Genomic DNA, 18299 nt, shown 5'->3' with positions numbered 1-18299 from the left:
TTATCTCTTGTATATCTTGAATCTATTTGTGTTTTTGTCCACCAATCAAGTATTGTATCTTGTTCTTCTAGTTCTTCCCTTTATTTCATACTAAAGTCCTCTTTTAACAAATCTCTGGTGTACCTCAGTTTACGAATGCCTCAGTTAATGTAATTTTTGGTTTACGAACCAAAATCCATTGAAAACAATGCCTCAGTTTCCTTTCCCCCCATTTTTTTCATACTAAAGTCCTCTTTTAACAAATCTCTGGTGTACCTCAGTTTACGAATGCCTCAGTTAATGTAATTTTTGGTTTACGAACCAAAATCCATTGAAAACAATGCCTCAGTTTCCTTTTCCCCCCATTTTTTTCAGTCCGTGAAGAAAATTTTCCCAGGATGCATTGTGCCTTGAAATTTGTAGCGCCACCCTGTTCCTATGGCAATCCACATTTCGGAACATTCCGGAGAACACATTAATTTTGTAAACCAAGGTACGCCTGTATATCACAAAAGTTTCATCTTTTCCATTAATGTTCGTTGTGTAAATGCTTCCATTGGTGAGACCCATTCAGGAACTTTTTGGTAATTTTCTTCTCGGATCTTGGTCCATACCCATTTTACACTTTTCTTATCAGATGGTTCTTAAATTGTTTTTTACTTTTTGATACCATAGGAAGGCATGCCATCCTAGATTTAAATCATGTCCTTCTAGTTTTAATATTCTATCATTTTCTAAAACTATCCATTCCTTTATCCAAACTAGAGCACAGCCTTTATAATATAAAAGCCAATGTGGAAGTCCAAAGCCTGTTCTTTGTTTTGCATATTGAAGTGCTTTGATGGGAAGCATTCATATTTCTGATATGTTCCATCAGTTCAAAGCAAGATATGTGCTTAACATCCCTGACTGTTCTGTGTGGGCTGTTTATTCACAGGCTAATGACAAGGATGAGAAGAGACTGTTACAGATCTGTTCTGATTATTAGGCAGGAGGTAAAGTGGGAGAGGTTTTAATGACCTTGGGTTCTGTCCTTTTATTAAAGGAATGCTTGTTTGAGCACATCTGTTCCAAACAGATTTTAGCAGAAACGCAGTATTCAGAGATCCACTAAATGCCAACATAAAGCTTGGGAGAAACCACATTTTATCCACTGAATTAAATAGGCTGTCATGACGCCACTGATTTATTTGGATTCCTTTCACGGATAACTCCATGGATTATGTATCTAGCTGCAGGGCCAGAGGTTTGAGTTTGATTCCTTACTTTGTCTCCTAGCAGTAGAGCCAGCCTGTGTTGCAAGCTGAACAGTTCCAGAGGATTTCCAGAAGAAGGGAATGATAAACCACTTCTGAGAACTCACTACACAAAAAATCTTGGAAAGGTTTGCAATTAGTCAGAATTATCAGAATTGACTTGAGGGCACACAATTATTATTTTTGTTGATGCAGACAAATTTGCACAAGCAGTAGGCTACATTTCTAAAAACTGAAAATATAATTCTTTTTCTTATTGTTTCACAAAACAAAGAAATAATAACTTACCTAAATGCTCTCCATTTTCAGTTTCACTTTTAATATTCTCCCAATGGCTGTCTTCAGCAACATCATTCTCTCCTATTGCGCCACTCCAGTCCTTCATCTTCAACAAGCATTCAGTCAGTGACTATATAATATGAAACAAACAAACCAGGAATGAAACTTTTAAAATTAATTTAACATAATTTATATCATGCCAATATAGCTACCCATTTCTGGCACATAGTATTTTTACCTTGACTTGACTTTCCTTGTTTTTAAGAGCTTCCTCCATATCCGCTTTAGAACATTCAAACATTTTTGCTTGTTCATTTAATTCACTAAATCGTTCACCCCATCCTTCAGCTTCCTGTAATAGCTGGAAGAAAAATGCTCCAAGATAAGTACCTAGTATAGAACATACAATTATTAGATTTAAATTATATTTCATTCAAAAAGGTCTGTGCTTCACCCTAAACTCTTAACATTGGCTCAATAATTCACCAAAATCTGTTTAACTCAAACATGTGTTTGTTTGTTTGTTTGTTATTTATTTATTTATTTATTCTATTTATTCCCCACCTATCTGGTCAATTATGACCACTCTAGGCAGCTTACAACACACAATATAAAACAAATATATATATACCATAACATATAACATAATTTTCATAAATTAGAAAAAAAAGAAAAGGAAGTTTTTTCTCCAAGATGGCAAGAAAACAGCGTATGTTATAACAGAGAAGGAGAGAAGAAAAATTAGGAGTTAACTTCTACATTCTAATTTTGGACAGCAAGTTTAAGGGAAAAAATTACATATAAATCCACATTTCTTAAACTTTTTTTTTTTTAAAAAAAACAAAGAACAGACTATTCTGACCAACATAAAGCTAAAAATTCAGAGCAGAAAAAAAAACTGGCTGGTGATAGTACTTTATTCAAAGATAATCCCAATGCTTTCCTTTCCAAAAAGGAGTGAGAAATTGTCCACAAAAGATATCCTCAGAGACAGATTCGACATAAGCATAACATCGGTGCCCCTGAAGAAGGCTGAAAGTGCAATAGCTGAAACAAGTTGGGCTTATCTTTAAATAAAGTATTGATGCCCATTTTGCATCCTGGGACTATTGTCTCTCCTTGCTTGACAGCTTCAGTGGATGTACCAGACCTTTTTGTTCTTGGTGATAGTACAGTACTGCCTGTACTCCAGACTGTCATTAACAACCCCAAAGCTAGAACTATAGGGACTACCTAAAGGATCACCTTATCTCTCTCTGTATACCTACCCAGATATTAAGATCAGAAGAGGCTTGAGACTGTCAATAAAGCCCTGTTTGACCAGAACATCCCTCAGCTTTGCCATCGGTGTCCACTCTCACCGCTTTTAGAAGGGATATGAAGACTTTTAAAATTGGCTTACCTGTTGTTTAATTTATTGTGAAGTTTGAACTGCTTCTAGATTTAATTGATTTTAATGAGTTTTACTATGATTATTTAGTCTTATTTGATTTTAATAATTCTATGGTTAAACCTTTTTATAACTTCTACTTTTATTATGTTTTATAACTGTAAGGCACCTCGAACATGTAGTAATGGAAAGCAAGGTTTCTCTTCAGATCGTATAAATCTTTCGCCTTTTACTAAAGAAAGCAAGGTGAAAATGTAACAAAATGTAACAAAATCCTCTAGTGTGAAAGATGGCACCAATTAAAATATAAGCTGGCACCAGTAAGAATTTAAATTAACTGAAAGCTTCCTGTCGCCCTATTTCAGTTTCCAAGGCTTCCTAGGGTCCTCTTTGACACCGAGGAAGCTTTTGGGAGCTACATGATTTAGCAGGAAACCTACAACAATGTGAAAGAATTGCCACTGGATTACTGCCAAAAGGATTAGGACTGCTGGTGGCAATCTGTCAGCAATTTTTGAGTATTAAAGGCTCCTTCCTGTCCTGTGGTTTCCTAAAGCTTTTCCAGTACAAAATGGAGCCCTTGGAACCTGGAAGGGTGGAATAGGAAGTTTTCAATTCATTTAAGTTAAGTATTATTGGTGTTGGATGAAGATTGCCATCCAGCCTGCGTAGTGTAACTTCGTGCCAACAAGATTTTGGCTCTGAGAACACAAGGTGCACCTAGTCTGACGTCTCACACACAATTGTGAGAATAATACAAGCAAAAATTGGGGGAGCAACTAATTCAAAAATATTCCACAAAGCTTGGAGCATCAAATTTCCCAAACAGCAAAGATAGGGAATCTTACAAAGACTACTGAGGAATGTGCTTCTCACAAGATAATCTGTCAAGGGTTGTATGCTGGTAATGGGCAGAGCAAAGCTAGCAGTAGGTGATGACAAAGCCAAATGAAAAAAAGAACTAGTCCTTTTCTTCTCTGCCACTTCGTTTCCTTCTCCCTCCATCTCTTCCTTCCCACAAAATAAGCTGTTAGGTGAAGACAGGTCACCTTTCCCCAAATTCTCAACTGACTCATTACAGAGCCCCTTTGAAATTTGTCTGAGGGTCATGGATTGCCTATCCCTATCATAAAGGATGAAGTACTCAATTGATTTATTCCACAGAACGCAAAATCATAAAGCTGAACCATTTCCCCTGCAACACTTTCCTTTTGCTTTGTTCAGTTTTCACTGACTATGGTGTAGTTTAAACAGGAGCACCACTGCCTTAACAGTACTTCAAACTGGGTGAGTCATTTTAAGGAATATGTTTTTTCCTTTAAAAAAAAAACTACAGGTGCAGAGAAAAGCATACCTGTTTTTCACTTTCATGAAGGTGTTTGTTTTCTTCTATTGCATCTTCCACAAATGTCTTCAGCCTCTCTCTGTTGATCTCATATACTTTCAGTGTGGTTTTGGCCTAAATGAAATGGCACAAAGTGAAGATCCTTTTCTTATTAATGTGCGAAAAACAGCATAAAATGGTATCTATATTCTTGGTTACTTCATTTATATCCCTTTAATCTGTGCTGTTATATTGTAGTGATCTGCTGTTGATTTTCTTTAAGATAGCATGCATAATAGAGAGGTTAAAGTGTATCCCCAAAGTGGCTAGATTGTTGAAATTCCTGCACTAAGATACCTATGTAAATCTGTTAATATTGGCTTACTTCAGCTATTTGCGACTGGACAGATTTTGCTTCATTTTCTAAAGTGTCCACTCTTCTTTGAATTTCAGCCATCTGTAAAGATATTGGAAACAATTTTATATGAGTACTCTGTTACTAATAGCTGATAGTGTCTAGTCAGAATAAATGGGGGCCAATGTTTTAGTGAAATAGATTTGCATATTTGCTAAAGGATAATCTTTGCAAGATATTATTGAACCACTTTATTTTCAAATTATTGTTGAAATCCTGGGCATTAAAGGAAGAATCCAACTGATCATTCTATTTTTTTCTCTGTTTATTTTCTACTGCTTTAATTATATGCAATAAAACAAAAACTGGCTTTGAAGATAACCGCCACCCCCCACATCTGCCTGATGGAATAAATAATTCCTTCCACATATGTAGGTGGCGAAACCCCACAATGTTCAAGCCACCTTAGGTACAACAAGGGCATGCAGGCAAACTAATACAATACATTGTGAGTCAGTTTTAAAGAAATCTATGAAAGAGTTAATACATTTCTTTAAATGACGGCAATAACAATGTAATGGTGTGAGAAAGACAGCAAGGACGACGCGTCCCTTGCTGGACTGCCGTCCATCATAGACTTGAAAAGTAGACTGAAAGAAGAAAGCATGTTTAGAGCAGCCCAAAGGATAGGCACACTGAGGAAGTTACATTCAATTAAGATGGCAACAAGTTATACTTAGATGATAGAAAACACCCATACAATTACAGAAGTTCCTAAATACTTAGATATCAAGAATGAACATTCACTAAGGGGAAAAAAGGGGGACAAGGATAAGTAGGAAGACAGGATACTGATTTTATATATTATAAAAATTATACCAGCGTGCTGTTTGTCAAAGGAAGAGTACTGTACTTGAAATAAAACACATACCAAATCATCCTGTTCTAATCTTTTAGATTTCTCTTCTTTCAGTTCCTTTTCTAAGTATTGTATTTCATTCTTCAGCACAGAGTTTGAACTACTCAGTTCTTCACATGTTGTCTAAAACAATTAAAAACATTATCTGTGGCTATTTACATCTACACATTAAATCCATTGAAGTAATTCTTTAGACTATCAATTATGTAATTCCCATTCATTCAATATGTCTTCTCTAGCAGGGCTAACAAATGGATATAGCACAGGAATAAATGTCAGATACTTTTAATTCTAATTATATGCTGAACAAGTATCAGGAGCTGCGCCACAGATGAAGTTGCATTAGGTTATATCAAACTTTAGATTGCTTACATTTCATGGATGCATACTACATACCCTTAAAATTGACACATAAAGATATCCAAAACCAGTATTTACAAAATAGTTTAACCATGCACATTGAAGTCTACGTAATGCACTTCAGTTTGCATATTTCATTCTCCTTTCGCTAGTTATGCTGATATAGAAGGATATATACAAAGTAATGATAAAGTATTCCTTACACATCCATAAGTTTTACTCAGGATCTCTCCATTTCATCTGAAATTCTATACAAGTGAATATTATGCACATACTTTATAAACATGTATGTTACATGTTAGTTCTTCCTCTTAATTTCCTACCTTAAGGTCTGATGTAACGGTAGACCCTTGTAGAAGGCTGGCATCTTCCAGGGTGCTTTCTAACTCTTCATACTAAAAAAGAAACATTTATTATGATAACATTTAAAAAACATGCTTATGATAAAAAAATCAAACAGATTAATCTTATTTTAGCTTGTTGACAACTGCTAGTATAGTGGAACCATGGAAATTACTGGAAGGATTAGTGCGTTGATAACCATAAAAACAAACTATCTGCCATAATGTAAAGAGTAATGTAACAAGTTCCTTTTTACATGATCTGAGCTCTGCTATTTCCCAGGATAAAAACTCAAATACTGTACTCAAATTTCTAATTCTGCAAGTCAATTACAATTTCAGCTTCATTTATTGACAGTGGCATATATGATCATTTATAAAGTGATCAAACTCATACAAAGCTAGATTGCTGGTTTATTTATTGCATTTTTATGGCTGTCCAGTTTGAACACAACTACTAATACTATTTGAAGATCTGTTAATATATGCCCACTGATTTTACAGTATTAACAAAAACTCAATATAATTAGGTTGTAATCCTGAAATACTAAATAGAAAATCCTACTGAAATTAGGGGGACTTTACTACTCATGAACTGAACTACTAGGAGGCAATCGTAATCGCAGTAGGATTCTTGTCACTGTATCTTGACTCAAAGAGTAAGTTGAACACAACTGAATTTACTACTGAATAAAGATGTGCAGATACTATGTGCAGAAAAAAAATCATTCAAATAATCTTTAAATTAAACATGAACTGTTTAAAAATTCAGGAAGAAACAATAAAACAGAATCTGATAAATCAAGTTCTGGAGTAATCAACATTACCTCTTTTTTGCAGAGACTGAACTTTTCCAACACTTTACTTTTGTCTTCAACTAGTTCAGCAACTTTATTGGCAAGTTGTTTCTCTCTTCCTAAAAGAGAGAAGAAGAAGTTCTATATGTGGTAAACCTTAATGGAGAGAAAATTATTTCATCTCAATTTTCCAACAAGACCGATACCCATTCAGAAAAAAATTAAGCTTACCTGCATAAAATCTACTTCGAACCTGGAAAAGAGGAGGAAATCATACGATTAGTTTAGAGGACTGGAGCTCTGTTTCCAATCTTATGGAAAGATTAGATCAGGGTTCTTTTGTTTACATAAGAGATCAAAAACAATGTGCAGGATTCTTCCCATAAGGGACTCATTGGCTGAAATTAACCACAGTTAAAGTTAATCATAATTATGCCCTGATTCTCAGAGTTTAGACCTAGTAGGCAATCCTGCTTGAGCTGGGAAAATTGATAGCCTGAATGGCAAATGTTTTTAAGTTATGTGCATTAACTCAGCTATGTTCATATAGCTGTGGAGAAGCAGTATGTACTCTTAACATCTATACAAAATCATTAGGTCTGTCTGCCTTTGGCTCAGAGCTATGGAATACACTATGAATGAACACTATGAACAATTCTTGAAACAGAGCCTGGAAAAGCTGCTTTTTAAAACTACAGCTTCCAGATTCTTCCAGCCAGGATGGGACTTGCAGTTGTAGCCCAAAAAATATATATCCTTTCTATTTTCCCCACCACATTCTCCCCAGTTCTGATATTCATCCAGACAACTTATATTTGTGCCCTTGCTCTGGATGCAAATGGTTGTTTCTCCCTTTCACCATTCTCCATCTCCTTTGCTGCAATTACCATAAAAACACCCAATTTATTGTTTCAGACTAAAATGAACAGCAATACAACATTCTGCTCCTAGTGGCTGGAAAACATATAAAACTAAAAACAATTGCTTCTAAAGAAGCTTCGAGTTAGAGAAGAACTTCATAATTTGTCATGCCCACTGAAACATGAAAGAAAAACTATTGTCTTAGATTACAAGCATTGTTCTAGATGGAATAAATATTGTCTCTTAAAAATGGTGCTTTAAAGCAAGGGTCGTCCATGGCCCGGTGCCAGTCCGTGGGCTTGCCGGAACCGGAGCTCATTCCCCCCTAGCCGGTCCGCAGCCCCAAAAATGTTGGGGACCGCTGCTTTAAAGCACAAAAGTATTACTACAAAATAAAGGTACCCAAGGTATGCAATTATGTTAGTTTTACTCTCTTGTAGTAAAACACACAAAAGCTAAAGTTTGCACAATTCTTCTTCAAGCTACAAGAAGCCTCAAATGAATATGCCAACATCTTTTAAAAATGAGGGAAGGCAAGAAGGTGACTGAGCTTCCCATTCATGTAAACAGCACTTCAAGCAATAAAAAGTTTTGGAAGGACCTTACACCATTAGAGGTTTATATCTATAAATATAAGCCATTAATGTGTTAACTATGTTTGAAACTGTTTCTGATCCTGTGATAAATGAACTAGAATTTAGAGACAGGTATGTCTTAGTTTACTTTTTAACATTTTTGAGATTCAGTGCTGAACTATGTAATAGTCAAAACAGAGATACATTCCCCTTTATGTTTACATTGAAGAGAATATCAGCCATCATGTATGAGGGCAAAACCACAACATTTTAGACAACACACAGTTAGAAGATGAAATCCTTCACTAATTAAAACATCCAAAGGAGTGTCACAGCAGGAACCTCTCTCATCTCTAGCAGCATGCAAATTAGTTTGCTTTGTTTGGCTATTTTTCAAGATCCAAGTAGGGGATTTTCTTTGAAGTTTGATCTCACAAATCCAGAAGACAGCCTCAATCACCACTCTCCAACACTAGCAAGCTTTCAGCTTTAATTCCAGACAATCTATAATACCCATTTCTGGCTTCAATCTGCAGATGCAATTCCAACCACCCTGAACATGACATATTTCCAAAAAAGCTCTCCTTTAGTTAGAGCTTGGTACCAATATTTGAAAAGCATTCTTGCATAGTCTGGTGCAATTCTGTATGCTCAAACAGTGTACTTACTGACTGATAGCTCCTGCACATTAGGAATAAGATGATAAAAATGGAAATAAGAGCACAGCAAATCACAATTTCCCAAGGAAAGCCATAAAGATCTGGACCAGGTCTCATGTCTTCAGGTAATGCTGCAATAACCTTTAAAAGAGAAAAAAAGCAAGTTTTACACCAAAAAAACCAGATGATTTGTTAACATTGTATCTTTTACTGCATTAAATCAGGATTATTCCAGAAGACAATTTTTGTAACTAGAAATACAACTGAATAGCTGTTAGGGAGAAGAGGGGGTAATTTTATTTTATGGTAAGCAATGGTACATATACATGCTGTGCACTGTCTAGTTGTAGCTTAGTAATTCAGTTGCAGATTTTTGTATGCTTACTTCTTTAGAACTGACAGATATTTATCAGAATCAGTATATTTGGTTTGCCATTCTTGTTTATTGTACAGCTTTTGTTCAGCAGAAAACAAAACTTATTATCTTGCTACTAACAAAATTCCTTTTTAAAAAGATATGTAGATGGTACAATTTATGATTGTTTCCACCAAAGTTAAGTCCTATCAGGTTCACTGAGGCGTGCTTCTAAGTATGTATGTAAATGAATATGGCTCTAAACTGCAATTCTAAACAAATCTACCTGCAAGTAACTCATACTTAAACTAACTGAATTAACTGCCAAATAAATATGCATCAGATGAAGCTATTCGTCTGTTTCAACCTGCCACCAGAATTAATGATGCTAAGAAGATGCAAGATCTACTGTGCATAGTGGACAAAGTGATGGACTATAACTCAGGCTACTGTACCTAGGTTCAAATCTCTGCTCAACCAGGGAATATACTGGAAGTGTCAATGGTAAACCATTCCTTGAGTATTGTATATACCTGACAAATCCTATTAAGGACATCATAGCTCTGAAATAACTTGGTGCACATAAAAACAAGAAAATGCAATAGTACAAAGGATGGGAAAATCAGTTACAGAATGACTAACAGCTGTTAACAAGATGACCACCATGCAGTTACTTTTACCCCATAACACAACTCCAAAACTGTTAGGCAGTGAATGACAGGAAATAAATTATACCAGAGATCTGAAGTTAAAAACCTCACTGATAAGTTGAAATCAATAAATGAAATTCAGACTTGCTTCTCCATGTTAATTATTGGCCCTTATTGCTTCTTTTGGGTTGCCAAGTTATAATGTCACCCCTGAATATGCAGCAGATCAGCAAGGAATACAGTGGACCCTCGACTTACAGACGGCTCGACTTACAGACTTTTCGAGTTACAGACTTCTCTGGCTGCAAAATTTAGATTTGACTTGCAGCCAGAGAATCAACTTACAGACCAGAAAAAACCAAAATGGAACAAAAATAGAATAAAAACTGCTGGTTATGGGATTAATCGGTTTTCAATGCATTGTAGGTCAATGGAGATTCGACCTACAGACTTTTCGACTTGCAGCCACCGTTCCAATACAGATGAATTCCGTAAGTAGAGGGTCCACTGTATGATTTGATACTCTCTAAAATCATTTGCTGACTTAACATTCTTTGATTCTATGTCTATTTCACCATACTTAGACTGGATCTCAAAGTTCTATTCAGAAAACAAAGTAAATCTTGCAAACCTGATGTTGGCCTACTTAAATTAGTATTAAATTAATTCATTTTCTTCCTCTTAGATTACTCTTAGACATCAAATATTGTAAATATTCTCTAAAAAATCATTAACTCACCATGTCCTGAAAACTTTGAAAAGAAAATTGAGTCAAGACACAGTGCCAAGAATCCTACTGGAGTTTTAGTTGTGTTCTTGGTTACACAGACTGGTAGGTTACTAGGAAACATGATTGGTATCTTGCGAATTAGCTACAATTTACCACCACAACTTAACCAATTTCACTTGTCTATGTGTGTTCGATCAACAGGATTCTAGCAAATTGATTAAGGCTCATGAAGAAATATTCACATGACTGTGTAACACAATGAAATGTAAAAAAGGTAAATAAATTAGGGGAGAGAAACTTGTGGTAAATTTATAATACAATAAGTTATCACTGCAGAAATCACACTGTTAAATACACACAAACTTGTTTGAACATAGAAATCCTGACTTTTAGAGACATATGAAATCTATCTTTTCTAATTAACTAGTAACAGTGACTATATCACTTTCCAACATACAGTATTGCAATCCTCATCTCATTTTTTCTTAATAACAAAGAACAGTCCAAGAGAGAGCAAGTTGGTGAAATGGAATCCAGATCTTGATCCATGACCTAACCTACTCAACTTTACTGCCATTGTCTAATTCAGCCATTCACAACATGGGCCATGTGACACATTAGAAGGGGGCCACAGACTGGAAGCAATTCTTCACACATCATCTTATGAGGTTCACCCGCACAATCCTGATTTGACCTATATTTCTTTCATACTGTGTTTATGGCCATGACTAAGAAAAAGCTGAGAAGGGCTTGACACCCAAATGTTTCACCTCCTGATATAGAAGTTTCATTTCTGAGGCAGCTGTTACATTAGATGCAGCAACAGCACCTGATTTTTATGGCTTCTTCCTAAAGACAAATTATAGAACAAAACATGCACAATTAAACTCTCCCTAACCAAATCCTTCAGACAGCACAAGGACCAATCAGAAGCAGAGTTCGAGATAGAGGTACCCTTTGCCCTCCTTGTTGTAAAGTTGTTTTCCTGTGCCTTTAACAGCAACCCACGAAAAAATCTTAAGGTAATTTCTCATGGACAAAATTCAGCTCCTGGAAAGAGTTTCGCTCGAATCTGTCGATCACATCGTTGTCAACAGCACAAGAACACTTCCAGAAAATATGGTGGCCTTCCTAGTCGCATCCCTCTCCCATATGGTTCGGAGATTTCCTATCAGCATCGAGGCGTTTCACCGTCACTTCAAGATCCTGGTAATAAGCTTTGCTGGAACCATGTATTTTCAGTACCGGGAACAGGGGAAGCGGTAAAACCTGTGCCTCTGAGCACGTACAAAGTGCAACTCCCTCCTCCCATGAGCGAGTGCAAGGACCCCACGCACACATCTAGGGCCAACGCCAGGGTATGTTTCAGGTCAACAGACGCAACCTTGAGCCGAGCTTGCACAACCCTCCTTTCAGGAGTTAAAGGGGAACTTATGAGGCAAAGGCCGACTGCTTCAGCCCACCCGCCGCCGCCGCCGCCGCCGCCGGAGCGACCCCCCTTCCTCTCCCCGGACTCACACTCCGAACACTCTCCAAGCCCAGCTCGTAGCAGCGCTGAGCGCTCTCTCGCCAGCCCAGCCCGAAACCTTCGGCGGCGACCTCCCGCGGGCTGCCGCCAACCACCTCAGCATCGCCGGCAGGAGCAGCCATCTTACTGCAGCAACTGCGACTCGGCGCCGGGGCCCCGACAGGACCCGGCAGCGCCCGCCCACCCTCGCCCCTTCCTGTATTGAACGCCGGCCGGAGGAGCGGGACGCACCACAGTGGGCGCCGGAATGGGGGGCGGAGGGAGAGACCAAAGCTGCGACCGGGGGGGGGAGGCAGTGGGGAAATTTGCCACCGTCGTCGTCGCCGGAATAGATAAATATATCTGGAGAGTGGCAGAGATGAGGACGATACCAGTGGCAATAGGAGGGCAGTGTTTGGGCTAAAAGTGATTAGGCTTTTTCACTGCAACAACACATGGTCATGTACCGTTTACAAATATACAATAAGTACATGTGGACATCTTTAATTCTTCACTCAAGGAGACTGCAAACCGAACACCTGCCGGATGGCGGGATCAATTAAAAAAACCAGCCATGTTTTGCTTCCTCAGAATGTTCTCCGGGGGGGACAGGTGGAGCTGTAACGTAAACCCAGGGCTTCCGCTGCCTCCTGCTAAATATAAGTCTTCCTTAAATTTACATCCTGTCTTTCTGCCAGAAAATGGTACTCAAGGCGGCGAACAGCAATGTCAATAATAATAATAAGGTTTTTTTCCCCTGCTCCAAAAGACAATGAGGTGGGAGGATAGGGTGGGTTTCCCTTAGGCGGGGAATCCCAGCGCCCAGCAGCAGCTGCCAAGAAAGCGCTGAGCCTACAGTATTTGGAATTTTAGGAGCTACTGAACCATGTTTATCTGATTTGCCAGTGTGATAATTCAACTCCTTTCGCTTGAATATTAAGTCCCTAACGTAGAGGATACATCTCGTTTTTAGAACACATACCTGTGAATACATGCCAGGTTCCCTTTCTTCTGGCCTTCAGGAAACAAGTAAGAACTATATTGTTTGAAGAGGCCTCCAAGAAACATCTTACCCCTTTGTGGATCCATGAATTGGATATTGATTTTGATTGGCCATCTAGGTTTATTTGATACAGTATTCTGGGTTATTAATATTTTCTTTGGATCTCATTATTTATGTCCTTATGGGCTGGGCTGAGGGGGTTGTTTTTAGCTGCCCAGAGTAGCACTTAGGCGCTAGATGGGCAAGGTATAAATGTAATGAATAAATGAATAATAATACACATGTAAATGCATGGGCATGAAGATAAAGGCAGCACAGGATGCACTGCACAACTTATAAATAAATGTATAGAATTGGTTATATATGTGCTGCCTTTCTCCTAGTATAGCCCAGATAATAAATGGGGTTTTAAAACATATAGAAATAAAAATACAAGTTTCAACAGAAATAGAATTAACAATAAAATATTCAAAAGATTAATAATTTAAAAACTTCTTTTAAAAACCATGAAAACCAAAAATATACAGTATTCTACTCTTTAATTCAATTTAATTGCAGAAGGCCTACATGCAAAATAATGTCTTTACTTATCCCTGGAAGGAGAATCGGAAGGGAGCCAAATTGGCCTCCCAAAGAAAGGCATTCTACAACATGAAAGCTGTAATGGAAAAGACCCTCTTTTGCATCTTCACTAAACGTGCCTGTGCAAGTGGCAGGACTGAGAGGAGAGTATCTCCTAAAGATCTTAAAAACTTGGCCTGTTCAGATATAGTCCTTCAGATAGCTTGCACCCAAAAGTTACAGTGCCATATAGTTTTAAAATAATTTCCCCATCTTTGTCCTAACCTGTTAATGGGGCATGTGTAAATATGACTATGATATAATAGTATCACTCTTATATCTGAGGAAATGGACTAGATCCATGAAAGCTCACATTAAAATATAGTGGTTTGTCTTTAAGATGCTCCCCTAGTGGGTGCCCAACAGAGGAGGTAGAGCTGGGAATCACCAAACACTGGTTTGTTGTTGATATAAATACAGTGGCGCCTCGCTAGACAGTTACCCCGCACGACAGTTTTTTCGCTAGACATTGACTTTTTGCGATCACTATAGCAATTTGCAAAACAGGGATTCCTATGGGGGAATTTCGCTAGACAATGTTTGGTCCCTGCTTTGCAAACCGATTTTCGCTAGACAATGATTTTAACAGCTCCCTCCGCACTTGCAAAACGGTTGTTTTCGGAATCTAAGCTTCGCAAGACAGCTATTTGAACAGCTGATCAGCAAATTGCAAAGCGGCTTTCCTATGGCCAATCTTTGCTAGACAACGACAATTCTTCCCCATTGGAATGCATTAAACAGGTTTCGCTAGACAATGATTTCGCTAAACAGTGATTTCAGTGGAATGGATTATCATCGTCTAGCGAGGCACCACTGTAATTTATTTTCTAAGAAGGCTGCCTTTTTTGTCAGAGTAACAATTACAATGGGTTATTTACCTATCATAAGAGTGATTGTAAAAGTGATAACTGAAATGCCTGATTACGTTGGTCAAGTTTGTATTTCTCTTTCCACTTCCCTGATATAATCCTGTTTAATTTTTATAATTGTCATTGCCAATGATGAAACAAAACATTTTTTGTACTATTAAAATAAATTAGCCTACTTGCACCATAAGAAAAAGATGCTACCTCTTTGTCTGAAGTGTCATATATAGAGGCTTTGGAGCATGTATGTGTACTGCAACAAGTGAGATGACCTGTTAGAGGGGAATCATCCTTTCCTAATGTAGTCAAAGAATGAAATGGATCACTATCTTGGCCCTTTCAATTGTTACAGGGAAGAAAATTAGGTCAAAGTAAAGAAAGAATACTGCACATACAAAGGAGTAAAGAGCTTTCAATTGTGTGTCATAGTAAAGAAGACTAGGCTGTGGAATATTAGAGGGTGTGGCTTGTTGAAGTCCTAAACATGGCGGGGTGTGGGATTCAGTTGAATTCAGTATTAAATGACACCATTTTCAGATCTCATGCGTCTAGAAATAAAATCTTAACAGGAAAGAACAGGAACCTAAAATGTAACTTCTCATTGCAGGGCAAGATCAGAGGTAGAACCAAAAACCTGATTAAAACATTATGGCCCAGAGGTAATGGTATTTTTTTTGGCAGTTTTTAAAATATTTTTAACTTGTTGCATTTTTACTTAGATTTCTGATAAATTATGTTTGTATTATACAGCTATCTAACATAATAACACCTTTATGAGAACAAGTTTGTGCAAGTAATAATATTTGAAAGCTGGCATTACTTTGAAATTCACCAACTGTTCCATATTGTAACACATTGAGGCTTAGTAGCGTTGCACATCTCATTAAGCAGATAGGCAAGAAAAACTTGATCACAAGCTCTCTATTGCATATATCAAGAGGAACAAAACACGTTCCAGCAGTTGATCTTTTTTTTTCTGCTGCTGAAAACCAGCTCCACAAGATATGTAATTACCAGTGCAGAGGCAACCTTTGTCTTTGCTGTGCTGTGGAAAATTTACATAAGCATACAAGGATACATTACAACTTGCTGGATAGCTTAGGTATCTAGCTGCAGACCCAGAGGTGGGGAGTTGGATTCCCCATTGTGCTTTGTGTGAGTAGAGCCAGCCTGTGTGGACTTGGGCAAGCTGCACCCAGAAGAAGGGAATGGTAAACCATGTCTGAGTATTCTACCTGGAAATTCCTGAAAAAGGGTCACCATAAGTTAGAATTGACTTGATGGCACATTATGATGATTTTTCTTTTCACTGTAGGAAGGAAGTAGAAAGTGGGCTCAACTGCTGTCAACAAGGTCTTTTCTTTCAGACATGGAACTATATATGTAGAACACTAGATTTCATCATCCTTTACTGTGTGCTTTCTTCACACAGTTAAGGTTACAGCTGGGGCATGAGGCATCATTTAGACATGATGGGATTACACAGTTAGTAATTGAGAATTTCTTTTGGGAGAATAATAATAAATAAATAAGCAAAAATGTTGTGGCACCTTAAAGACTAGTTGCTGTATTTTAATGTGAGCTTTTTGTGTGTGTATGAGAATGCCTTAATAGGCTCATTCAGTTTCTCATAATCAAAATTATTATTAAATTGATTCCTCTTTTGTAGACAGAAAAAGACATTACCAAATTCTCCTGATAGGAAGATAGGACTCTACAGAGTAGGTTCTGACTTAGTGCAAACATTTCTATTTTCTGGGCTCTCCATATCCTTATAGCACCCAAAACTCAACTTTCACAGCTTCCAGCGTTATATACCACATCTAATGTCACTCTACATGTATGTCATCCTGAGCCACAGCCCCCACGTTTCCAGACCCTATGTTCTCAAAGCTTGTGTTACAGCGTAGAAAGATGCGAAGTAATTACTTTTCAGCCTGTGTCTGATGTCCTTTCCCCTCACTATTTAGTAACTATAGCCACTTTAGAATATTAAGACATTTGAAGGGGCTTCTTCAAAGTCAGAACATGCAACCTCTGGACACATGACCTCAATCTGGTACATCTCTTCTTTTCAAAATTAACTGCTATGAGAAAGCAAAACAAGGCCCAAGTTCTCTTTTTTAATCAGAGGAACTAAAAATAACGTTGTTGTTAGGAACTTACGCAATACTGGATTTCTAACTGCCTGTGTACAGAGGCAGAAATACTAAACAGAAAACTAAAGACTTGATACCAGTTAAGACAATAGCATTCATCTATGAGATTTGAGCCTCGGGATGAATTTAGAGAGAGAGCGCACAGAGAATTAATTAATTAAATTAAATTGCAATTTGTAATGAAGATTTATTTTTGATATTCATGGGCTATTTATATGTATATATTTTTTCTTGTACGAGTAGACTTTGTCTAAAAGAGCGGGATAGAAATCTAATAAATAAATAAAAATAAATAAATAAACACCTGGCCCTTTTCTCGAAACATAAAGTCATTTCACAAGCTATTGCTCCCTATGATACTACTCAAAATGCTAAAAAAAACACTAAAAACCCAAAGAAAAATAATAAACAATACTACAGAGGCCAATATATTGTCAATGTGGCACTTGGCACTCTGTTAATACAAGTTTCTGGATTTTACTATGTTAAAGTTTAACTAGCTTTAGAAACACTTACCTTTTCTTCTACAGTCTCCATTTGTGAATCAAACATTCTAATCATATAAAATTACATTAAAACATTTGTAAGAAACATTATTTAAGTTTGGTTTCTTAATTGGATCCTAATCCACCTAGTAAGAGCTTCCGTAGTATCTGCTTCCAAATGGTAAAGAGATCTAGCTTTCACATTTAACTATATATGAGAAGGAGGGGTACAACAGGGAGGTTAATGACAAGCGACATCTATATAGTATAGTATTCCTAAAGTCTCAATGTGAAACGTAGGATTAATTGCTTGCTTGTAGCAAATGTGTGGAAAGATATCACTAAACTGAGGATTTGGTAAGATAATCTACTTACATGTATGTAACATGTAAAGTAGGACAAGTGGACTGAAATAAAATGTCATATTGCATCCACAAACTGAAATGGCTGAAATATATCAGCTGAACTGGAATAATGGCAGCATTTAAAAAAAAGACTTCTGTACTTTTATTAGCTCTATGGAAGAAAGGATTTTAGCAGTTTACCATGGCATCCACATTTGCTGTATACAACTTTTCAAAGTGCTTTTTCATGCAGCTATGTGCATGTCTTTTAATTATGTAAGCCACCTTGGGCCCTTTTAAAGGAGAAAGGCAAGGTAAAAATGATTTAAATAAATAATAAATTCTCCCATAGATATGCACTGCTTTCAGACTGCTGTGGCAATATTATATTGGCCATAACATGCAGATCCCAGCCTTTTACAACATCCTGAAAAACCACTGACATTGTGATATATTCATCAGCCCATACTGGAGCTTTAGGCTA

At 37.2% G+C, this 18299-nt stretch overlaps 1 protein-coding gene across 7 annotated transcripts in view; it reads right to left on the bottom strand.

Annotated features, from left to right (window-relative positions):
• MIA2 (MIA SH3 domain ER export factor 2) overlaps positions 1-18299 on the bottom strand; it is a 62443-nt gene that overhangs the window by 18856 nt on the left and 25288 nt on the right. For 3 of the 7 annotated variants that reach the window (XM_072986404.2, XM_078392569.1, XM_078392572.1), the window contains exons 7-15: positions 9105-9236; positions 7232-7253; positions 7031-7119; positions 6186-6257; positions 5515-5625; positions 4614-4685; positions 4259-4363; positions 1753-1875; positions 1524-1644 (exon numbers count right to left, since the gene is read on the bottom strand). In XM_072986404.2, coding sequence (XP_072842505.2) covers positions 1524-1644; positions 1753-1875; positions 4259-4363; positions 4614-4685; positions 5515-5625; positions 6186-6257; positions 7031-7119; positions 7232-7253; positions 9105-9236 — 847 coding nt within the window. Of the gene's footprint in view, positions 1-1523; positions 1645-1752; positions 1876-4258; positions 4364-4613; positions 4686-5514; positions 5626-6185; positions 6258-7030; positions 7120-7231; positions 7254-9104; positions 9237-12348; positions 12535-17502; positions 17661-18299 lie in introns of those variants that run through there. The other 4 variants (XM_078392574.1, XM_078392576.1, XM_072986406.2 and 1 more) reach the window with 3 other exon arrangements.

Source organism: Pogona vitticeps, chromosome 1, assembly GCF_051106095.1.
Source record: "Pogona vitticeps strain Pit_001003342236 chromosome 1, PviZW2.1, whole genome shotgun sequence".
Lineage (NCBI taxonomy): Eukaryota > Metazoa > Chordata > Lepidosauria > Squamata > Agamidae > Pogona > Pogona vitticeps.
The sequence above is the reverse complement of the archived record's forward strand: the minus strand, read 5'-3'. Positions and strand labels throughout refer to the sequence as shown.